The sequence below is a fragment of the Falco naumanni genome, chromosome 6 (genome assembly GCF_017639655.2).
Source record: "Falco naumanni isolate bFalNau1 chromosome 6, bFalNau1.pat, whole genome shotgun sequence".
Lineage (NCBI taxonomy): Eukaryota > Metazoa > Chordata > Aves > Falconiformes > Falconidae > Falco > Falco naumanni.
Genome location: NC_054059.1, coordinates 44,614,431 through 44,639,140, shown reverse-complemented (window position 1 = coordinate 44,639,140; position 24,710 = coordinate 44,614,431). Strand labels below are relative to the sequence as shown.

The 24,710-nt window shown below is 41.1% G+C and overlaps 1 protein-coding gene across 10 annotated transcripts in view; it reads right to left on the bottom strand.

The window, feature by feature from the left end:
• SASH1 (SAM and SH3 domain containing 1) overlaps positions 1 to 24,710 on the bottom strand; it is a 566,328-nt gene that overhangs the window by 8,960 nt on the left and 532,658 nt on the right. For 6 of the 10 annotated variants that reach the window (XM_040597947.1, XM_040597949.1, XM_040597950.1 and 3 more), the window contains 9 exons: positions 23,810 to 23,942; positions 18,906 to 19,741; positions 14,866 to 14,937; positions 12,343 to 12,486; positions 10,057 to 10,192; positions 8,851 to 9,020; positions 7,531 to 7,740; positions 6,651 to 6,801; positions 3,854 to 3,967 (listed from right to left, as the gene is read on the bottom strand). In XM_040597947.1, coding sequence (XP_040453881.1) covers positions 3,854 to 3,967; positions 6,651 to 6,801; positions 7,531 to 7,740; positions 8,851 to 9,020; positions 10,057 to 10,192; positions 12,343 to 12,486; positions 14,866 to 14,937; positions 18,906 to 19,741; positions 23,810 to 23,942 — 1,966 coding nt within the window. Of the gene's footprint in view, positions 1 to 3,853; positions 3,968 to 6,650; positions 6,802 to 7,530; positions 7,741 to 8,850; positions 9,021 to 10,056; positions 10,193 to 12,342; positions 12,487 to 14,865; positions 14,938 to 18,905; positions 19,742 to 23,809; positions 23,943 to 24,146; positions 24,262 to 24,710 lie in introns of those variants that run through there. The other 4 variants (XM_040597952.1, XM_040597953.1, XM_040597956.1 and 1 more) reach the window with 2 other exon arrangements.

The following is a 24,710-nucleotide window of genomic DNA, read 5'->3' as shown; positions in this document are numbered from 1 at the left end:
ATAACTGAACACGCAATCTTGGTCTGCTTCAAAATGCTTTTTAAAAAGTGCTGAGTTCAATGCCATTGTTTTGTGTAAAGGATGGGTTCAGAATGTCATTTCTCTTACACAGATTTAATTCAAGATCAATACCAGGAGGGCAGCTGTGATTTCTCTTTTTCTAGCTATTCCCTCCCTCCTCTTGACTGCCACATGTAACTTGATTATGCTTCTGAGACATTAAGAAAGGAAGGTAGTATTTCCTGAAAACAGACTTTTAAATACATTTTATGTTGTTTTGATGAAGTGGAGAGCTATATAAACAATGTCCACAACTGTAACTTTCCCTCCCTATCTCAGAAGAAAAAAAAAAAAAAAGGAGAAAAAACCTACAAGGGTAAAAGTGTAGAGTTAGTAAAGTTTAAAACACATTTTTAATGTTAACATTTTTGATAATAATTCATTCTTATGAATCTCTGGTACAGTTAAGCAGTCTAATGCCTTTCATAGTGCCGTCAACTGCAGTGGCATCTGCTTTAAATGTGTACAGAAGGACACAGGTGTCTGTGTGAAAACTAAGATAACAAAGGTGGTCCTTACACAAAACAAATGGAAAGTTTTTATTGTTTCCAGGTTCGGGTCAAGCTACAGGCATACTTCAACTGCTTTGTTTAATGTTATGGTGCAGTTTTTGTTAAACAAAGCGCTGCTCACCTCTCATGATATTTCTTGTTATTAGAATACAGAGAAGGAACTTCCCACTTCCCTGTCATCATTTGGCTCAGAAGAAAGGAATTATCTGGGGGAATATTTCCAGAGGCACCTGTGCTACAACAACAAATTTTCAGTGTTTCTCTTGGTACTTTTCTCTGTATGGAAGATCATCTTCAGAAATTTAATTACTCAAAATCAGACCCAGAACACATTCGGTGGCCTGTCCAGATCCCAGGTTGTATTAACTCCATTTTGGCACTGCTTTCTGTGGCTATATTTTGTGTGCATTTCAAACAGCTCTGCTGACACAACAAAGATGATGGCGTGGTAGACAATTGTAGCGTTATTGCTCTTTTTACTGATCACAAACTAGTAGAAACGCATAATACATTTGGCAATGTGGCCACCTGTTCTGTTGCTTCCTTTTATGTGCTTAGGATGCGTATTTGGCACTAAGGAAATCTGGGCTTCAGTTTCTGAACAGATCAGATCACATCCTTATCCCACCTGATAAAGCCATGCTTTGTCTGCTTCTTCAGCTCTGTGCCTTGCATGTGCAATGTGCACCCCCTTCTCCTCAAAAAAGCTACACAGCACAAGAAGAAAAGGTTCAAAGAAGCCAGGCATGATTAGGGGCACAAATGACCTATAAGGAATAATTAATGGGCCTTCTCAGACTTGAAAAGAGATGACTTGGGAAGGAGTATGACAGAGATCTATACACACCATTAGGTATGGAGGTTCTAAGGAAGACCAGGGATGTTCATAAAGAGAAACACTTTCAGGCAAATGGATGAATGACAGGAAACAGTACTCAGTTTTTGAAGTCCTTCAATGATTCATTCCCCATAGCACCCTGGGAAGCACCAAACATGCTTGCTCAGTTCCTATACTGTTCTCTAGCTACGTGCTTTTGCCAGTCCTGTGAGAACTAGATTTCCAATACGGTTTCCAAATGTGTCTCAGACAGGCAATGCTTGCACACAAAACAAGGCCAATAACTGTACCATTGTCAGAAGTCTGAAGGAGAGCTTGCCCTCCTCTGCCTTGTTTCAGACTGAGAGGACGGGACTATATGGCCTAATGGTCTGACCATGGATAGTTGCTTTCTGCTCTTAACATTCTTCCTGTCTAACACTGAATAGGTCACAAACTTGTATGATCCTTGCTCTCTGTAAATTAGAATAAAATCACAATGCTGCTGTAAGTACATTGTGGATACCTATGAGAACACCCAAATATTTCTGCAGTGGCATCTTAAGAAGTACCTATAAAAGACACGTCTGTACCACTGCCATAGTACATAGCAAACCATGTTCTAGCCAAAATGTAAGAGTGGCTCTGAAATCTTGAACTGATGCCAAAAGGTCCAACAATAGCCCAAAACAGGACACTACACTAGTCATCAAAATATTATGTGTAACCATTCCCCATAAAATCTGAAGACCAGAATGCATTTCCCCTTTATGAAATGCAGTTTATTATTGCTGATCTGCACATTAAGATGTTTATACTACACAAATTATTTTCCTTATTTTAACAGATAAGAAACCAATGTATTTTTAAAACAATATGCATATAAACAACTATGGTCCATGAACTTTGCAAAGAAGGTGGAGCACATTTCAGATTAATCAGCCTTGAAAAAATCTCTGAATGAATCCCATGCCAAATGTTCTTTTTATAATGGTTTTCAAAACAAGCACTAAATGCCTTTGTGAGCAAAAATGATGCAAAATGCAGCAAGGCATACATAAAAAGCAATATAAAAATCATCACTGGTACTTCACATTCTGCAAAACTCAGAAATATTGGTTTAAATGTAATAGTAAGTATCTAAGCAGATAGGCAATGACAATTGCTTTCTAAAGATTTCATTATATTGTTAAAATAAGGAAAACGTACAGGCAGCAATTTAACCTCAGTGTTACAGCTATCATTATGATGGCACATAGAGATAAAAAGGAAAGAAAGTTACTATATCGTCACATATGCCATATATTTAGCTATGATTATATTCCAGTATGCCTACTGTATAGGGATTCATCATATTCAAGAAAAAGATTCTCTCCACTTTCAGGAAACTAGTCTATTGCTGATTTCAGGCATTCAGCTTCAAAGCAAATTGCAATTTTCTTCAATAAATGGTTACTTCTGAGTGGCAGACTGACAGAAAATGCATATACTAAGAGAATAATCTTTAGCTTATATTTTAAATTGGAAAAACAGCCACTACAAAGGGGCATACAGTATCTCTGTTTATTCTGTTCTTGGTTCCCTGTTTATGCTGGATGTGATGAAACCGGGTAGTCTGAGGCTAAGCCACGGATCAAATGCTTGGAGTGATAATACCAAACTCAAACCAATTTCATCTGTTTTATTATTTCATCCCTAATGACAAGTTTACACCACTCCTCAAGTAAAGCATGCTCAGCACAACCACTTGATTGCTTCAGAACAGAGTGAGCAATCTCTATTCATCTGCCTTGGTAATTTTTCCGTGTATCACCTTTCACTGATTCAAGACAAGGTAACGGAACTGGTATCTTAAACTTTTTTTTCATAGTTTATTTCCTTGCCAACTTCTCCATTAATTTAACTTGCTAGTGTTCATACACTAAAATGTCCTAATTCTCTGCAGCTGGCGTCTGATCAGAGCAGAATGCAACATGCAACCTAAACAAACACTAAAATATGGCCTAAAACAGAGAACATTTTTTCTAAACAGTTTTTTTAATGGGTTTAGAAGAAATCCTCCTAATCTCAACGGAGTTCGGCAACTTCTCTATTGCCAATGGTCCCTTAGACACTGGCTGTCAGAATGTAAGTCGTGCAAACCTCATGAGGCACAGTTGCATGAGAATATGATAGGGAGCGGAGAAGGCAGGCAACGGCAGTGAGGGGGCCTGCTGCCTTAGGATAACAAAAGAAAGATGATTTGTGAAATGTGATCAGTTTCCTAGCAATGCAAATAAATAAATAGTAACAGTAGCAATGAAAACCAATGGCTCAAGCCAAGAGGGAAAGTGGCATTCAGAGCAAAGGAGAAAATCAAGTGTGAAGTAGCTTGTGTTAGCTAGGAATAGGAGCAGGAAGTAAATGAAGCCATCTACTGAAAAAAGGCTGCAGGGATTATAGGGGTCATTGCTGTCACCATTACCATTCTCCAGGTTTTCACTGCTTTCGTAGCAGCCAGAATCCCGAGGAGAGCATCCGGTTAGGCCTTGGCCTTCAATGAGAAGTTTCTCCTGAGATCCTGACTGGTCGCTGTTACCTAGAGGATGCGAGAATACAGTGAAAAACAGGCAAACAGAAAATCTGGCTCAACTTCTCAACCTTGCATTTCTAACACCACTATCTTGTGTGTCCAGAGACGGGCAACGGAGCTGGGGAAGGGTCTGGAGCACAAGTCTGATGGGGAGCGCCTGAGGGAACTCGGGGTGTTTAGCCTGAAGAAAAGGAGGCTCAGGGGGGACCTTATCAGTCTCTACAACCACGTGAAAGTAGGTTGTAGCACAGCAGGACAACAGTCTCTTCTCCCTAGTAACAAGTGACAGGACAAGAGGAAATGGCCTCCAATTGCACCAGGGGAGGTTTAGATTGGATGCTAGGAAAAATGTCTTCACTGAAAGGCTGGTCAAGCATTGGAACAGGCTGCCCAGGGAAGTGGTTGAGTCACCATCCCCGGAGGCATTTAAAAGACCTGCAGATGTGTCACTTAGGGACATGGTTTAGTGGTGGACTTGGCAGTGCTAGGTTGACGGTTGGACTTGATAATCTTAAAGGTCTTTTCTGACCGAAACAATTTTATGATTCTGTGATCTTTTCTGTTGCATTAATTGTACAGATCACTGTTTTAGAAAAGAGTGAGCATTAGGAACAGCCATCACAAATTTTGGAAACATTCATCCTGTTTGGTAAAGGATTAAGCAACAGCTTCAGCACGAGTGTGAGGGAGCAGTGTGGTACATAATGAAAGCAGAATGGACTGCATGTGCGCCTTAGCTGCCTTGGGGCCAAGTCCTGCAACTTACAGCCATGGAAATGTATTTAAAAGGATGGTGTCAAAGTTCTTTCTAAGACTGAAAAAAACCCCAACACCCAAAACAAAAAGCACTGAAAAGAACCAAATCAAGTGAATCAGAATAAAATCCTAACCCTGACCTACTTTCCAGAAGGGACCAAGAGGAAGGATCAGGAGTGGGTCTGGCAAAGTTAGATACTGTCCCCTAAGAAAGGGGAAGCAACAAGGGAGAGACCAGTGGTAAAAATTCCTTCCTTCCTTGGTCTGTGCAAAGAGCCAATGCTCAAGTGTGGTCCACCCAGGCAATATAGGCTGGATTCCAGGAATTTAGCCAGAATGTTTGGTCAGAAATCTTATTTTGTAAAGAAACTAAATCTAGAGCTGAAGATACAGAAAACTAACTTCATGATGTAAGGATACAGTTTATGTTGAGGGTTTTTTTTTTCCCCCTGCAATAAAATGTCAGAAACAGCTATTCCTATTCTCAGCACATGAAAGGTAATTATGGGGTGGAACTAACTGCTGTTGCCCCTCCCAGGTTCCAGCTGTCTGATCCCCACTTCTCTTTCTCCTCATCACCCTGACTTGGAGCTGGAATTTATACTTTCCAACACCACATCACAGAGTTCTTCAAGTCTTCAAACTAAAATTGAAGGGCCCTAAAAAAACAATTGTTACTTAGGGAAACGAGCATTCTAAATAGGTCTGCAACTAATGAAGAGAAGCTCATATTAGGTGATGAAAAGCTACTCTGATGTAAGTGCAACTGCAGTTTTACTGGGGGGTAGAGGAGGGTGGAGAAAGTGTGGATGCCCTTTTGGGAAATGCAACGAACAAGAAAGCTATGTGTCAGTGAAAACTCAGGCCACACAGTACTGTCTACAGATACTAACCACACATCTCCCCGTAACAGAACTAAGCATTGCCCACTTAATAAGCAGCTGCTCAAATTGCTGCTATGGCAGTGTAAGCTAAAACATTTTGCAGAGAAGCAGCTGAGAAAGCCCTCACACAATCCATTCCGCTGATTCTGCTCAGTGGGACACTAAACTTCTGCTGACACTCAGGGATGAGGGGGAAATTCAGTACTGTCTTAGGTTGCTGCAACTAGGTATTGAGCACATCTAAATTCCTGTCTCAAGTGACATTTGCTATTCAAATGATTCTACTCTGCCATGGCTCTACCATGACTACCGTGCAGATGGTGCAGTCCCGCTTCCTCCTGTGTGGCAAAGACACCATCGAATTTGACTGCCATGGCTTGCTCTGCTTTCCCTCATCTTTGCAACCCCTTGCCTAGGACCATCTGTACGATGGGCAGAATTGCACTGCTGCACCTTATTCAGTCACTGCCTTTCACTCTTTGCGCTTGACTGACATATCTTCTCCCTTTACAAATCACTGTGTTGTCATTTGTACAACCTGAAGCTACTAGTACAATCCTGCAATTCACAGTCCAAGAATCATATACATGTGCAGGTACAATAACAGAAAACATTAATTCACATTACCCTTCTCCACAGCCCTCTGGGCTTTGATCTTTTTCTTATCCTTGATAACCTCAGTCTCTTCCCTGTAGTCCAGAAGTTTCTTCTATCCTATTCTCCATGACTCAACTTCTTATTTTGAGTAGGTTATCTTAGGATTTATTCCCAGATATCACTATTCTAAAGAGTGCGTGTTGTGCATTTGACATTGCTTGAGTAAGTTGGGTAGCAGGGCTTACATGAACAAAAGAATTCTGGCAGAACAAATGCAAGTCTTAAGTCACTCCTCAAAAATCTACATTTTGTTACACAGGATTACCCTGGAAATAACTAGATTAGGAAAAAAAAAAAGATCAAAATCCTGGAACCATTTTTCTGATTTAAGGGGTTCACAACGTTCTTGGCAGAGCTCTAGTTAAAACTGAAAACCTCAAAAATCCACATACTGTCATACTCCTGTAGAAGTTCCACTGCTGTGAGGAGAACAGCTCTGTGTTCAGGATCTCGGATGTTCAGTTCATCTAAATCTTCTTCTTCTAAAAGCTTAAAGGTATCCAGATCTTCATAACCATTGAACAGAAAAGTGGGCATGTGCTCCTGCATAAAAGGGGAGAAAAAAGGAAGAAGAAGAAAAAAAAAAACAACGCTATAAGACAAAATATTTATTCAACTTCTTTTGTCAATAAAGATACTAGAAGAGATTTTCACAATCTTCAAAAAAAAGCAGTAGTTTCACAAATACAAACCAGTGTAAACCAGCAAAATTATAGGAGTATGGCTTGCATAAAGACTGCTCAGAGTTCAGGGAGGTAGCTGTGCCAGAGCTAGAATGCTGCACACATTGCTGTGTTTGGAATGCGCTGTATAAAATGATCTGGGTAGCATGCTACCTGGATACACAATATGGCATGGCTCTGTATGAAGCCAGAAGTACAAAGGGTGAATGACAGCCTCACCAGTTTACCCCTAGCTCTTCTGAACAGAAACATGGAAAAAGCCTTCATCTTTTAAGACAAGGTAACTGTTGTTATTCTACACTTTTTCCTTGCTTTTGCAGTGTGCTAGCTAGCAGCCATACTATACAACGATTTACAGTCTCAGAGTGCATACAAACTTGCAGCCCACAGCTCTTCATCAAACCTGACAGGCACTTCTCCCTGGCCTCAGCTATTTTCCCTCTGCAGCTAAGACCTGATTCTGCTAAGTGATGTCATGATCCTTAGGATTACGGATCTGGTGTGCAGCTTTAAAAACAAACAACTCCAAAGGTGCGGCCCCCTTCTCACAAGCAAAACTGAAGTGTAAAGAGAAAGAGACAATCTGGACCTTTAAGTTGATGCGATCCAAGAGATCCTCAACTGACTTGGGCTGGGGTGGTCTGCTTTTCCGGCGTCTCCTGGTAGGCCGCTTCGGCTTCTCTTCCTCTTCATTTAACACATCCACATAGATAAATTTGAAAGTGCCAACTTTGTTGTTCAACAGGCCCATCCAAGTGCCCATGGGGGGTTTGCTGATTATATCAATGATGTCACCTTTCTGCAGACCAAAGAAACAATAAAGCTATTTAGGCATGATTTCTGATGGATACTCAAGCAGTCCCTTTGATTTTCATATACACAGAATGGACAACACTCTTAGTTTTCAAAAGGTTAACTACAGCTCTTGCAAAAACGTCTGATGATACTTGTTTTACAAATGGAAGAAAAGGAAATTAAGTGACATGCCTAAGACCACAGAGCAAGTCAACAAAAGAACCTGAAATGGACCCCAACTGCCCAGTTCACAAACCTGCTTACACCCCAGCAGTGCAGCACTGCCGTTTTGTACAGATGTCTCTAAGCTATGCAGCTATCTGAAACTGGGGCAAGTAAGAACATACCCACTATATATGGGCACAATCTCACATCACAACTCCTGAGGAAAGGAGTCATATGCAGAAGAAACTGCGCAGCACTATTGCTCTTCCTAATGTGCTCCCAACTACAACTAAGAAATGGATGCACACCTGTTTCTGTATCCTCGAAGAGATTGCCTCATGTACATTTGCTTTAATAGGAATTAGCTGCTGTCAGAATTTCAAGTAATGAATCTAAGGAGTCGGATAGTTCGAATCAAATACAGCACAACTAAAAATAATAAACGCTGATACCCAGAAAGATTAAAGGGGGGTGACAATGCACAGTTAGCAAAGCAATACAGTATTAGCTCAAAACAAGTTGTATTAACTGAAATGGCTTTAAGAGACACTATGTGCAGGCACATCCACATTTCTTCCAAGGATTTTGAAAATTTTTCCATTGATGGACTAATTCACTGTGGCAGACAAAGTATTTTTCCAATCTTTAAAACAAAATCCTTGCAAAATGGAAAGGAATTTGTGGCACATTTTTATTTTTCCAGAAACAAAAGACGCAAGCATCTTTCCTTGGATGTGGAGAAATACTAATACTTACTTATGTTCTACAATATTTTGCTATAATTCAAGCAAATCTTAAATGTGCCAGAATAAGATAGGTTAAAGGGCTTCAAAAAACAAATGTAAACTCATTAAAAGGCTAAGAATTTTAAAGCTCTTGCAAAGAGCTCTCAATTAAGAATTTTGCCAAAATAAATGTTTAATCCCTTAAAAACAGATAAAACTGGTACCTTGAGCTTCAGAGAGTCCGTATCATAAGGACTTGGAGTAAAATCAGTGTGAACCCTGGCTCTTCCACAAAAAGGTCCTCTGTAAGGAGGCTCTTCATCATCACCGTCTTCTGATTTAACGCTCTCCCTGTTGCTGGTTGAGGAATCTGTTGTGCTTACGGTCTGACCACCTGTGTGAGAGACATAGTATCAGTTGACAAAAAAGAATCTCTTTGTGAAGAAAGTTCAGAAACAGAGGCAAGACAGAAAATGTGTCTTCTTTCTACAAACCATGGTAATCAAAGTTACAAGTCCTTAAATGCTGCTATTTCTTACATACACATGTGACAGGATAATTATCTACTTTGCACTCCTGTTTTCCCCAATTCAGCTCCTCAATATTTATCGGCGAAACTGTTTAACTATTGTCTCATCTATGGTACATCACAGCAGATGTCATCTTTCTGGGAGTTTTGCCCCTGAAAAGCATAGTCCTGTGAGGAAAATAAGCTCTGAACCCTGCACGAGGGTTGTAGAATCTCCCTTATGTCCAGAAATTCAGTTTTATGGCAACACTTTGTGGGGGGCGGGGGGGGGGGGGGGGGGGGGCGGAGGGGGGAATAAAGCAAAAAAGCAAGTGATTTTCAGAACACACTTTCAGTTACTTAGAAATGGAGCTTTTTCTTCAGTTTATTTCCCCAGTAAGTTCTTGGTTTCTGTTGGTCAGTAATTAATAGTGAAGCAAGTTCACACCATCTGTGTCTCACTTAAGCTCTGCTCTGTGTAGAGACAATCTTAACCAGAGAGGTTTTAAATAATACTACTCTAACCAGTTCATAAGAGAACCTTACGGTGTCTCTGGGGGGAGGGTGGGAAGCCTATCAGGAGTCCCCAGGAGAAATCTAGTGTAAAGATGAGCCTGTGTACTACTGGCCAAGGATTGCAATTCTCACTCCAATCATTTATATTATAGTAGCAAGACCCAGCAAACCCAGTCAGAAAGCAGGATTTCACTTTTTCAGGGCACTCTATAAACAAAAAGCAAAAAAGATCCGCCTCTGCACCAAAGACCTTACAGTTCTTTGTAAACCCTTAATGACTAACCCATCAGCCCTTCTACTTTTTAACCACTGCTTCTGCTTTGACTTTCTCTAATTCTGCTTACTGTGGAGGTCTCTGCTCCCTGAAGCCACAGAAATGGAGCATCACAATTACAACTGAACTTACTCATTGAGCTCTGACCACTTAAGGAACTCCTCAGGCTCTCTACTGAGCCACCAGCTTTCAGCTTGGGTTTGTCCAGGGAGTCAGTGTCTGGTGGCGGCGACTGTGGAGAACCCGGCATGATCCCAGGGCTGGACTCCTGAAAGGGATTGAACCATATGAGTTTAGTAAACAAACACAGGCACTGACAGGACCTGCTCGTTCATCTCCAAGGAAAGAGATTCTCTTTTCCTGCTCTTTACCAGAAGGATGAAACTTTCTATGTTTATTTACTTATTTAGTGGTACTCAGCTGTGGCAGAAGCCCCACTTTGTTAGGCATGGTAGTGGGGACAGGAGCAAACAGTCCAGTCTGAAAAAGCTAACATTGTAAGTAAAAAGAAACATTACACAAAACTCCCAATTCAAGGTTTTAATGACACGTGATATTTTTGCCAGCAGTACTTGAAAAACAGCAAATGCCAAATTCAGCTTTCTGAGTCACTATTTTGTACAAAGATGAACACAAACAAATCAGACAATTCAAGTAAGACACACAGCAATGTTCTTTTTTCCCAGTGAATTGTTGATATTTTTGCTTATTTACCTTGCACAACAACAAAAAAGAATTAACCAGAAAATGCAGCCTGTGCATAGTATAAATACACATAAACATAAATGCATAAATATAAAAAGATTTTGCTCCACATGCAATAGGTAAGGCAATTTCTCTTTTCATTCAGACTAGCATTACAGGAAATCAAAAAGGGTCTTTCCTAAATTGAAATTTTGTCAGCCTCTGTGAATCAGTTAAAGCAAAGCAGCAGATACTTGTGGCCAGAATAGCTTTTGCTTGGGTTTTTTTTCAATGAAGAAAGAGATACTGGCATGTAGTTTGAGTCATGATGGCAGGAAGGTACAAATATTCTAAAATGACTGTGCCAAAAAGTTTGAAAACCGAAGAACTGTAGCTTGCATACAAGAAGAGTTTTTGTGGAGATGTGTGGTCATAAAACTTTCAGATGAAAGCTATTATTTTGCATGCTGCAGAATCATCAGAAAAAAAAGTCATCCCAGCATGTGACTTCAGAGGTCAAGTCAATCTTGGAGAGAGCTAGAGAGCAGGAGTATTGCTAATGCACAGTAAACCAGTTTCTCAAAGTGTCCCTTTCTTAGGCAGACTTTGCAGAGCGGCACTTTAAGGCCAGTCGCACAGCAAAGAATCTTACCAATATTAAATCATGTTAGAGCTTAAAATGTTTTAATTTTAAATTAAAATTATAACTGTAGCACTGCCCCTGGCTATGAATAAATATGGCTAACAGCGTTACTGGAAAGGGTTTCTAATGTTGTAAAGCACTGCATAAAACTAGTCACATCTCTTCCTCTCTGCCGTCTCCACATTCTGTAGTTTGGGATTGTTATACTGGATGTTACGAACTGCTCCTTTCACAGGCAGTACACTCTGCATTAATACCAAAAGGCTTCCCATGCCCGTTTCTCTGGCTGGGCACACCCCAGCCAGCCGGCGGCCGGCCCGAGGCCACCCGAGGGCGATGTGAGCCAGGGAGAGCTCGGCTCTCCCGCCAGCTCGCTCTGCTCTTACACATTCCAAGTGGCAAGATTGGTTTTAAACAAACGCCAAAGAATTTTTGACACTCCACCACAGCAAGGAGCCCGAGCCCAAAGTACACCAAAAGGGAAAAAGACAGCAATTGTTCCTAGGCCACTGAAATTCAAAGCCTAATTTACAACCAGTGTACTTCAGGTTCGCCTTTAAGAACAAGCTATAAAAAATCTGTAATGAAAGAATAATAGGAAAATCTTCTGTGGGATGCCCTTTTCTGACTACATTGTGCATCTGTTTTAATGGGCTGCTGCAGAGGGCACGCTATGATAGAGAAAAGATCTGTAATAGCTGAGAGGAACCGTGGTACATGAAGTTATACTGGGAATTTAAACTAAGGTGTAAACTGCAGATTAAATATATTACTGCGACCCTGTGTCACAGACCAGTTCCCTTAATAAATAATGATGATAGATAAAGAAATGGAAATATAGAGCGAGATGTGTAATGCCATCAGCCATAGGCTTCTGCTGATGAGCTACTTGAATGAAAACCTGAAAATGCATTTTCATGGTCTGGTATCTATGGGAAGCCATTTCACAGTGAGGAACTTTATAAGAACATAGGAATAAGCCACATCATGCCACAGTCTTGTCAGAAATGTCTTCAGATGTGCCTTGAAGCATGGGAATCTGTATTACACTTCTACACTATTAAGTGGATTCCATTGCAGACTTTACATACCTGCTCAGACAGAGAGCTGCTGTATTTTTTAGACATCCTTTTCTTCATGGTTTCTTTTACAGACTTCACCTTTTTGCCCAGAGATATACGGGAGGCAGAGGGTGATTTGATCACTTCTTTATAAACAAAGTCTCCTTCTTTGCCCTGCAAAACAAAACACCGTTTAAGCCTATAGAATACAAGAGCCATTTTTTTTCCTCAAGTCAGCAGTCATTGCAGAGCTATCCAGGCAGACACAGGATGGCAGCATGGTGTCCTATTTACAGCTTTAAATTCACTGTTGAGACCTTGTGCAAATCACTGTAGCGTCCACTGTAGCTTTACTCCCAAGGCCTGATTTGTAATCTTTTCTGCAGGTACCGTGTGTAGTTGTGTTGGGGTCTGTTAGGATGCCTTTATCCCTTTGAGTTTCAGGTAAGTATTTGACCTGATTGAAAACTTCATGGTTTCAGGATAAGCCCTCCTGACATCCATGCAACAGTAATTGTGGCTCATGCTAACAGAAGTAAAGCTACCTCTGAGATTCTAGCCAAATATATAACTCTCTCTCTGTGTATATATATATGGATACCTACATTTGGCTACCCAAATTTACTTTTTATTTTCAGACAGGCAGTTAACCTTTCTTGATGACCGTTTCTGTGGTTTTACTGTGGATTGTTTATAAAAAAACCACAAAAAGCTACTAAATCCATCAACCATGGTAGAAGCTTACACTTGCACAGCTATTCTTAAGACACATAACAGGGCACTGCTGAACTAAATTAGCTGGTTCATATATAGTAGATGACAAAGGCCAGCTGCTTTGAACACATTTAACCTTTTCTAAATCAGCTTAAGATACCTAGCACTTATGCCACAAGCACATACAAAGAACAAACATGGATCAACTGACATTTTGCCAAAGTTACTTCTATGACTCAGCCCTTATTCGACCTTCCAGGCAGCATGTTAAACGTGTTAAACACGGTCTTTTGTTCCACACTCTGTCAGGCACCACAGCAAGGCAGCTCTATTAGAGCTACTACCAGCACTGGCAAATCACAACGTAAAAAAGACCAAAATCTGTTTGGCCAAACAGACTGAATACTGAATTTGGTCTCTGACTTGGGTCAATAATCCTTCTCAAGACAATGTAGGCACACAGGATAACAAACACTAAAATAAGTGTAGACTACATTCTACATGATTTTTTTCCCCCTAAATTTATGTATGTTTGCTACTTTACTAATGTTCTCCCAAAAAGTTTATCTGAAATTCAGCTGATACTTCATTTCTGATAAATCTATATTTTTTCCTTTACAAGTTGTTTGTGATTACTTCTTTGGCAACTTTTGGTCTTTCAGCAGAAATTAAGGATAGCTCTTTACTTATCTTTTTGGAAAAAACCTTCCAGTCAATGGACGTAAATGGCTTCAAGAAAAAAAATTTGATCTGCATACATTATTCTGGTATACTGCATCTCTCCCACTACTAATGCTAGTACGGAAAAAATGTAGTATTGAGATTTCAGACTTTCTTATATCAGAACCAATCTGAACAAAAGATGTCAAAGTATCTATGTTTAAAGATAAACACTAAGTTTGGAAGTTAACTTTTTTGCTAAGTTAAAAATTGATGAATAAAAGAACAGCCCACAGTTTGGGCCAATTTATAATTTATGACGTTAAAAAAGTAATTGGAAAACCAAAAATAACTCCCAAATACCCAGCCAACAGAAAAAAAAATAAATATAATACTGGCATATAAAAAGTTTCACAATTTATACTTCATTTAAGTGAACAGAGAAGTTATCAGATCCAATGTTGAAACAGAAAAGAAAAACATATATGGGCAAAAGGAAAAAATATGTTAGTAATTTCATTTGATATAATGTTCTGGCTCATTTTTCTTCTGTTATTTTTGGCTCAGTAACACTGGGATCAACAGGAATAATACAAAATGGAATAAATTCTCAGGGGAGATGTTTTTTTTTTGGTTTTTTTTTGTTTTTTTTTTTTTTTAAACACAAAGCGCTCTGAGATCAATTGCACAGCACCCAGGACAATGGGATTCTGGTCAACTCCAGAGCTCTTAGATACAGTGGGAAAACAAATAATAAATCTCTTACATAATGGCTTCCACCCAAACAACTTGGAGATCTTCAGCAAATGAAATTTTGCCTCATCATTTCAAATAGTAAATATTTTTACCAAGAAAGTATAGTAACCACAAGTTTTGCCTGGGGTGATGCTCTGAGGAAGTCAGACATAAGAAAAGCCCATAGATGTGCCCCCAGATCTGTGCTTTGATCACTTGTACCTGCCTCATTACATATACGGTATATAAATACTTATACACACATGGATATGGGTGGGTATGTTATTCTCAAAGCTAAGGAAGTTTGTGGTTAACAAAGATACTCTGCTTTCTTGGATTTCCAGACTGTTATTACAGACCTAAATTACACTTCAGTCTATTTAACTCCATTGCGCATTTCATTTTATGCTATTTAAAGTCTGTGCCTTTTTGTCTTAAACTCACCATTTGGTCAGAACTGTTTCCAATATGAAGGGAACGATTTGTCAAGTCAAATCCTCCAAAGCTACAGGTTCTCTGCAAAAAAAAAAAAAAAAAAAAAAATGGATACAGTTCTATCACAGTGAGTAGTTCACTCAAAGCATCTGTGATTTGGAGAACGCCAGTAAAAACATAAATGTCTGCAAAAATGGAAACAAACAAAGAAAAGGATGGAAGATTATAAATCAAGATATTGTTATAAAGCAATTTGAGTAATTTGTCTTTTCCAGAGACAACTCCTTGGCCTAAGATCTGCTGCTGTTGAGTCATCTATTGCCTACTCTTTATAATAAAAAAAGACTTTTTGGTCTAAGGAAACTGTTGATCTTATGCATCAAGGTTTCCAGGGTGCTGGCAACTCCACCTCAGCACTCCCATCTGCCTTCATAAATAAGTCCACAGTAGCACTGAAACAGAGAACCACCAATCTTCTAAAGCATTGAATAACCTACCTTCTGGGAATAGCTGCATAGACTCCATTTCCACCGACACACAGGGAAATGCTACAGGCCTTGTAGGGCAAGCCCTTGGTAAGGGGAGGGAAAACCCAGCCCAACTATCCATACACACTGTGTCCACAGACATTCAGCAAGCCCTGATTCCAGATCAGGTATTTACCATCGCACCTCTGGTGATACGTGGCAGCTCTGCTACTTTTGGGAGAAAGTACGCTATGTTTGAAGTGCCACAATCACCTAGTGAAGTGACTCAGTTTTGTCTGAATGCACAGATGCAGTTTATCATAATCAGCCTGAATAAAAAAAGGAAATCGGCGCTATGACACTGCTTCCCTCCCAAGAGCAGAGGGCAAGCAAACGCAGTACAGTTGCATTCCCACAGCCAAGCACTGTTTAACTCTGGCCGATGAATTTCTGCTAAAGCTTCAGTATCACCTGAAAAAAGACCAGACACTTAGGGGGCTCAGAGAGAATCCAGTTTTTGCTTTGCAATCCAAAAGGTAAAACCTTTGACGTTTTATTTGGCCGCTGACCAACCAGCTGCACAGTACTCAAGTACCTGGCCCTGCCAGAAGTGTCACAGGGCAATCCAGGGAAACCGAGGTATGGCAGTTGCGATTTACTTGCACAACCTCAACTCTGAGCTCTGAGTGTGGGTTGTGAGACAGGCAGATGTCTATTTTAAGTATTCTCTTCAGCGTTAGAGTTGAGATAAACAGGAGGCAGAAGATCAGCCACTTGCAAACCATAAATTCTTAGGGCCTGAACTACCACAAGACACCTTCGGACTGAGGTAAGCATCAGATCAGCTCTACGAAGGATTGCCCAATTAGTACCCTGAGTGTGTGCTTGGGAGGAGGTGAAGACCAACCACCAGAGAACTACCAGTCTGATTCAACACCATTAGGAAGAAGCAAGCTCTACAAACTGTGCCACTTTATAAACCATTCTGATATAAACTGATATATATATCAGTTAGTTCTATCAGAGTAAACATTCTTCCTGCCCTGTTCACCACCAATCAGCATACATATTAATAGCCTTTTAAAAGTTATCTTTTCTAGTTGTTGGGTGCTGTGTACCTACAGTGCTTGGACGCCAGTTTTTGTACCCACCACAACTCTAGCAGAACTCAAAGCCAGCTTTGTCTAGGCCCCACACATTAAGAAGAGTGCTGTGACGTAGAATATTTTAAAGTGTTTTTTTCCAGAAGGCAATGTGACTATGGCACAGCTTTTAAAAATTGTTTTTGGAAAGCATTGGAGATCAACCACAAGTAATCAGAGCAGTTTTTAAAGCACAGCACGTTTAGCTATGAGTAATATCATCCTTCTCTAAAGAGTCCATTTAATTAATCCTACAGTGTATGGTAAGCCCAGCAACTAAGAGAGGACATCTGGAACTGCTCTGAGCAAACTTGTCTGTCAAACCAGACAGAGCTCCTCCTAAAGCAGTCTTCTCAGAGTGCAAAATGTCTGTTGGTTAAAAGCTTCTGAATAAATGCACCATATTAAGGATGCTTATTGTTTCAATATGGACCTCCCCTTACATTTAACATTTAATTTCCACCTTCGGATTCCAGTAGCAACCCTGGCAATACTGTACCAAACAGAAGGTCTGTGGATGAGGAGAGGGATATTCAATGGAATGGTCATGCAATCAAAAGTACTGGTTTTTTTGGGAGAAAAGAAAAACTGATGCGATTTGAAAATTTCATGCATGTCCAGGTCACTGAAACAAATATAAATGACAAAAATGAATGGCAAGGCAAGACAGAGTGACCAATTCCACTGAATACATAGGCATTGCAATTTCCCTGAGGTTGCAGCAAACAAACATTAAGTGCTTCTAAGAAGGAATAGCATTAGTTGAAGCTTGCCAGCTTTTTGCAGTTTCAGGAAGAAGTATGTTGAAAAAGCAAGTAAGAGCAGCATGCCTCCACCATTTATCCCATTCAAATGAGGCTGGAGGAGCAGTTGACTGAGGAGTTCCTCAACAACAAAACACTATCCATTTCTTCTCTGATTGTATCTCTGTTAATAAATAAAAGTCAGTCCAGATGGTTTTCGTAATGAAATTACTATAGTGAGACTGCTGATTATAAGAACTGAGAGTCTTGTTTCTGTCATCTGTATTTACAAAGACAGTAGAGGGTATTTTTAATTACGGGCCTTCTCTAGCACATGCAAGCATCTCTTTTGCTTGAGATACCCCTCTATTGTTCAGCCCACAGAAGGATGAGTAAGGTTTGCCTTATCATTGTAATATCCTTATGGGAAAACAATGACTCCTGAGTACATTGTGAAAATAAACAGAACCCTGTGAGTGCCAGGGCAAACAGTCAATGCAGAAGAAATACTGAAGCTGCCAAGAGAGAATGTTCATGATATTGGGTAGAAAAACACCCATATATTTTGTGGCTGAAGAGCAAAAAGTGAACAATGAAGGCTTTGTCACCTCCCACAGGTTATTCAATGAGACCAAGGCTGTGACTCTTATATCGAGAATACCTCACACCTGACGAAATGAAGCAGACCTCTCAAAATCAAATCTGTAGTTCAAGAGGAAAAGCTGTTTCTTCTGTATTGTTCACTGGAATATCCTGCTTAACATTATGGGTGCACTGCTGTTTCCACCCACTGAAGTAGGGAACGTATCTACATTGTCAACTGGACAACAGACTTAACTGGCTCAGCTTTGGAGATCAGGCTGGCCCCAAAAGCAAATTCCTAGGAAACTCAGCATCATGGTTAAAGGAACTGTCTAAACTGGGTTGTGTATAGTCAGGAAGCAGCTTTGGATCTCTCTGGAGTGCTCAAATCACTTAATTTCCCATTGCACAGCATAATTTCCTTTACTGGCCACCCCTCGTTCCCTTTCCACAATGCTCTGAGGGAAGATGCCACCTTCACTCCATGCTAGAAAGAAGGAGCAGTGGCCAGGGAGAGAACAGAAGGGGCAGTTCTGCTGGTGGTGTGCAGCAAGCAGCTGGGCAGTGTCTGGATAATGTAAGACTCCCTGTCTTTCTGCAGCTGTGTGTGTAATGGAGAATAGAGAGCTGGTGGGTGAATTGATGAGATGCAAACTGAGAAGGAGAGGGCCAATATGTGGCAATGACAGCAGGAAAGAGCACAGTTGACTAAGGATGCTCTAGTCCTCTGAGAATTTTGTTCTTCTCTCAGGTCCCTTTAAGAGATTACCAACTCCCAGAGCATCACAAAGAACAAGTTTATAGCATCTCAAAGCTCTTCTGTTCACCAGTGATGTCAATTTCTGCACTAGGTGAATTTAAAAAGCAGCATTTTGTCATATTTGCTCTCTCTCATCAAGTTATTCTGTACACATAGAAACAGCGGACTCAACAAAACTCTTCTCCGACGGGATTATATCAGACTCATCCCTCATAGCTGAATTACAGTGCTTAAGACTTTCTAATGGCAAGGAAAGCAGAAGCCCAGAATTTTAGTTAAAAGTATAAAGCAGCAAGTGTTGACTGCAACCTCACAGAAACTGGAAGACCACCTTCACGGCAACTCTTTGACTCACAGACTTTTGGTGGATTCTCAAGAGAACCCTTTTAGTACAGCGATCCACTGTGGCAGCCCACTTCCTCTTGGCCTCCTCATCCTCCTCCAGCAGGCATCTCCTCAGGTCCTGCTTGTCGGCCTTGCTCAGGGTCCTGTCAGTAACGGGACGCACCAGCTGTGAGAAGTTGAGGTGACTGTACAGGCTTCTCTCCACCACATAGGTAATATTGAACTCGCTGACAGAAGTGCGCCCTCGTAGCCTTCTGTTTGGGAAGGGACAACCTCCACCCCCTTTCGTTTTGTGTCGCAGTAATTGTAGGTCGCAAGTTGCAGGAGATGCTCCTTTCCTAGCAGGGCGCTGGTAAAGAAAAGCTCTGGAACAGGAATAGTTAGTATCCATTTTCTTCAATCGGATCTGCTTCCTTACACTTTGAATCTCCTCCAGGGACACCAGAAGATGGTGCTTGTGCCTGTTGCTGTCATAAAAGCAAATGCTTTCTGTACTTACCCCATGGCTCAGCGAGCCGAGGCTCTTCTTCATTTCCCCATCTGTCAAGGAGCGGCAAACTTTCTGAGTCTTCTCCTCTTCTGGGTAAGAGAAAAATGTCCCGAGTTTCTTGGGAGGCTTGATAAGGCCACGGCTATCAGTCTTGCTGAAGGTCTTCACCAGCTTCCGGTTGGCTCCCCACGTATCAAGACTGCTGGATGAGGGGGAAGTAGTAAGTGACTCCAAGTCGTCCTCTGGCTGCTTTTCGCAGGAGCTGTCGAAGTAGAATTGCTTCTTGTGAACTCCAGAGTAAAGTGCGGATCTGTCATCCAGTATAGGAGAGTTGTCAAGTGAGTGCTCTTCCACACCTACAGGGGACAAAAGCAGCACAGCACATGTCACCATTCATAATTCTTGAAGATGTTTCCCTGTAGAGCCTTATTGTATTTATTTAATGTATCACCCACTTAAAATGGAAGAAAAGTCTTTGTGATATAAGCAGCCCAGAAGGTATTTGTGAGTGGATAAATCTGAAGCAGTTACTTCAGTTTGTGAAGTGAGAGTTCTGGGATGAGTTAACAATAGAGAGAAGACAGCATCCTGTAAGTTCATTGTTATGAAAATAACTCATTGTTATTTTAAGTCTCTTTCATCTGCAGCTAAGTAAGACCACAGATGCTCTCACTAAGAACCCCTTAAAAGCTGGAACTGGGATTTGTTTCTCATGTTTTTCTTCCAATACTTGCATATGATACTCAGCTCTAGCGAGATTACAACAGATCAGAAATATGCTCAGGTATTAAAACCCAGAAAGTTTCTCTCAGGTCCAGTTTTCTAATACGCAGTGCTGCTGCTGCAGAAAGCAGCATTTTTTCCAGAAAGTTACGGAGCTGAGCTCCAGGATGAAATTTACAGTTCTGGGTTTTCGATGGGGTAAGAGGCACCGATTTTAATGACACAGATTTTACATCAACAGATGCAAAGAAAAAAAAATAGGTCAAATTGCGGATGTGCCAATTTCAACAGTGTGCTGGTATATTTTCACCAAATACATATTTCACAGACAGGGAAGCAGACTTTTTGCAATGAAAGTACTGGGTAAACAGATGGGCAAGCAGCCAGGTCTCGTTTTTGGAGTGGAGAGAAGAGAAGAAAGGACCTGAAATGGCAATTCCTTTTTGCATTTATCACTTAAACTCTTCTCTGGTGTTTTCTTCCGAGAAAAGTATAGGCTCAGGTATGAGATGCATTAATAAAGAAAGAGTTAAACAAGAGTACACATCCTTCTAAATCCTGCCTGACAAATTTCACAGCATTCATAGGTATGTATCAGAAACACACACAGAAACATATTTATTTCTTGCCAAAATAAATTTCTTGTCTGACCCAACTTCGCCTTCATCTTTGATTACATCCACAGTCTTACAGCAGAGCTAAATTTGAACCATTACCAAAATACCTATGATTTACTAAACTTGCTCATTCAATAACAGAGGACACATTTCAAGGTGAAAGAAAATTAGCTGCCCTGTACAGGCTTCCTGTCTCACCTTCAGTTCACTCTACTGGCAAAACATATTTGACGTATATTGGCTGAAGCCTAAGATGTTATTTTACCAAGATAAAACTTGCTGTGACAGTGAAGGGATAGTGGATCACATCTGATACACAACTTTGACTCTTGAGACATTTTCTCGGGTAGGTCTGTAGACTGGTCTGATTTTGACACCACTTTCACTGGACTGTCCAACTTGCTCTATTTCCCCTCTACTTCTCAATTTGAACAGAAAATAGACATTCTCCTGGGACTAAATATGTGCTGATAAACAATTTTAGTCCACTGAGTAAATATGTATTTAAACAGCTTGTAAAATATGCATTGTGTGTCAACACTGTAACAGATGTTATTTGGACTGAGTCCATGATGCAAAGCCATAATGACACAGATGTAGATGTGATTTGTTTTTAAATGCTATATAAGAATGGTGCCCAGGAATTACAAAGCTTCAGTTATTTAGCTCACTAGGAGCAGACTAACACAAAATACACATGGATTCAGATATTGGCACACTCTATTGAGTATCTGATTATTCAGATGTATATTTAGTGTGGTAACAGAGTCAATAGCAGAAATGTGGGAGAAGGACCTGGGACCAGAGTACTTTTCTTTAAAAACTACAGGAATGTATAATGGAAATTTGGAAAAGTTGTTCTTAGTGAAGAAATTCCTGAGGAGGATTGTGGGGAATCTTTCTTGTGGGGAACTGCCTGTCAGTTTTCAAACTAAGTGAATTTCACACTTCGTTAAAAGCTGTTGAACACTGATGAATTTATTGAAATCTTACTGATGTCACTCAATCAAATTTTATAGCTAACTCCCAAAACCTAGCCATCTAGGATTTCGCATTACTTCACACTCATAACACAGATTCAAATAACAGCAGCGAACAGCTCAAGAACTGATCCAGTCAACCACAGGTAACTTGAAAGGCCAGACAGCAATCCCCAAATCTGATCACAGTATTTTTTGTGATCTTGCGGGGTCCTCTGACATACCCAAATGGGAATACAGACCTATATTATGACAGATGGGGATGGACAGCTTTTATGAAGCACTTCCAATTTGCAACATGAAAACTTAGGTGTGGAGAGCATTTCCTGAAAGAAAAGTCATAGATAATCTACTCCTAATGTAGACTTGTGGGTTACTTAAGGGGCCTTCTAGTTATATAGAAGTTAGGCAGAAGTTAATCCATGTTGTTATTTAGCAATAATTAGTTTTGCTACAGAGTTTCCCAATAGCCAATCTACAAAGAAATTCCAGAGTGCTAAGTACCAGCTCGGTGTTACAGATCATTCACTGAGAAAAACCTGGAGTTAAAAAAGAGAAGACAGGCAGGAGATGGTGAAAGGAAGAAGCAGAACAATTTTATTTCTTTTTTAACAGATAATTGTTAATTCAGTGATTTTTCTGCAGGAGTGTAAAAACTCATTGGAAAAAAATACCTGGAAGAAACTGAGACACTTAAGTGAAAGACTGAAGGAGAACAGGAAGGGAGGAGATGAAGTGCTGTAAGAGAGGGTATAGAGAGCAAACCAGACAGTTAATGTGCTGAAGAGAAGTCTGGTCAAACTCAGGAAGGCGTCTGCAAGCCCAGCAGCCCCTGGGCTGCCTGCTCCTGCAGCTGCTTCCCAGCCCTGGGGCCTCCAGCTGATTGCTCCCTACAGCTTTCCCCAGACCTCCAGGGGGGTAGGACAGGACTCTCTGGGGTCCTTCTTTCCCCAAAGCAGGGGAAAAATAGCCCTTTTTTTTTGCCGCATCTCAAAACTCGTGTTTTGGCTTCCAAGGTAACTCAGCTTCATATTTACCCTATGAGGTGACAAAATCTTCTCAGACCAGGACAACTGCCTTGTCCAGAGCTCTAGACTGGCTGTGCCTTTCACACCAGCCAGTAACACCATCGTCACGCAGGAGAGAGGCAGGCGAGATCATAAATCTGCCAACAGCTTCCTGCCACATACCCAAGAAGATGCACATGTTCTCCTTAAATGCACTAGAAGGGACTCGTAATATGGCTCAGCTCACTGCAAAGCTGAGGGGAATCAGCATACGATCCTGGGAAGGCCACCAACGTAGAGGGGTGCCCACAATTCCAGTAAAGACTCAAGCAGGGCTGTGCAGAGGGGGTCCTGAGGCTCAGGCTCTGTTAATCTTGAGTGCTCACACACGGATACAGGTCATCCAGAGTTAATTCTGCAGCATGGTGTTCCCAGGGGCCGAACTCTGCTTCCCGTTTCCCCACCCTTCTCCTCCCTTCTCTCCCCCTCTCTGTTGGCAACAAGGCTCATTCAGGAGCCAAACTGCAAGCAGTCTCCCCCAGAAGTAGGAGTTAATATTACACAAGGCAGTTGCTATCCCACAAGAATGGCTGATAGAGTTTCTGTACTTTTGCCACAGGATGATGCCATGTGGCACAACTGCACCATCAGCCAGCTACTAACCTCTCAGAACTAGCAAGAGCTTCACCTGTGTGCCGTCCCAGGCCTCAGAGGAGGGAGCAACGTGGTGGTGGCTCTGTTTACTTCCTTGCTGAGCCTGTGGGACAGCTGGTTGAGATTGCTCCCAGTCTTATTCCCTCCCCAGCATAGGGCATAAAACATAAACCAAGTTCTAATCTCTTAATGAGGGGCTCTCCAGCCCTGCTCTGGGAATACGAGATCAGCAGTGACCACATCCTAAGCTGTCACTTTTCTCCTTCCACAGTCTCAAAATGCAATTACTTGGGTAAGGCATGCACCGTAGATAAGGCAGTCTTTCCTACTGTCCCTTAAGAACACTCCCCTCCTCCCTCCCCCAGCCCTCCACTTTCTGTCCCCTCTCAATAGAAAAATGTATTCACACATGCAGTTTTAACCATATGCACATTGCGTTTTACCTTCTGTGCTGGGTTTTTTCATTTCTTCCACTCTTATGAGTTTCTTCCTGACTCTGCGAGTAGAATTCACCAGCTTGTGCAACCTCTTAAACTTCACCGACTCTTCTGTTTCATCATCAGATTGTTCTCTTGACTGGCAAAGAAACAAAGGGAATATTAATAAAGTAGTAGTCCCACGGCTTGCTCCTTCAAGACAAGTTAACCCAGCTCATCTGCTGCGCTGTGTCAATGCAGCTCTGTGACTGGTGTTATATTTTCAGCCCAGGTCAGACAGAAACATTTAAATTAGTGAGGGTTTTCTTTTTTTTCTTTTTCTTTTTCTGAAAGCATGACATACCATTTTGATTTCTAAATCTGTGCAACGTAAGATCCTAGGCACTGAAATGCATTCCTGCCCTTGTCTTTCTTCCCATGCATTGTGTAATAACTACTTCCACGTCCTCTCACAGTACGTTTCAGGCAGGGCTCTTTCCCAGGGCTCTTCTTACCATACCAGTTATGCTCCTGTGCTTTGGGTCAGTCACTGGTCTGTCCGGCATCTCAGAACTTGCTGTTTAAACCTGGTTATAAACAGCTTCTCCAAACTGAAACTCTGTCATTGACGACTTCTCTTTTTTTTCACCTCAGTCTTCCCAGAAAATCAGAAACAGCAGCACAAGAAAGGGACGAGAAGGAAAAGCAAGGAGGAGATCTCATCTGCCTCACTCACGAACTGCCACAGCTACAAAATATTCTTTTCCTCCTCCCTGCTCCCTACACTCCTCCTGAAGGCTCTCGAGGCTGGAATTAAGATGGACACAGCATTCCTCCAGCACTGACCAAGGGAAAACTCTGACCTTTTCAGATATACAGTGCAGTCCATATTCCCCAGCATCCCGTTTCGTTTTGCATCTGATCCAGT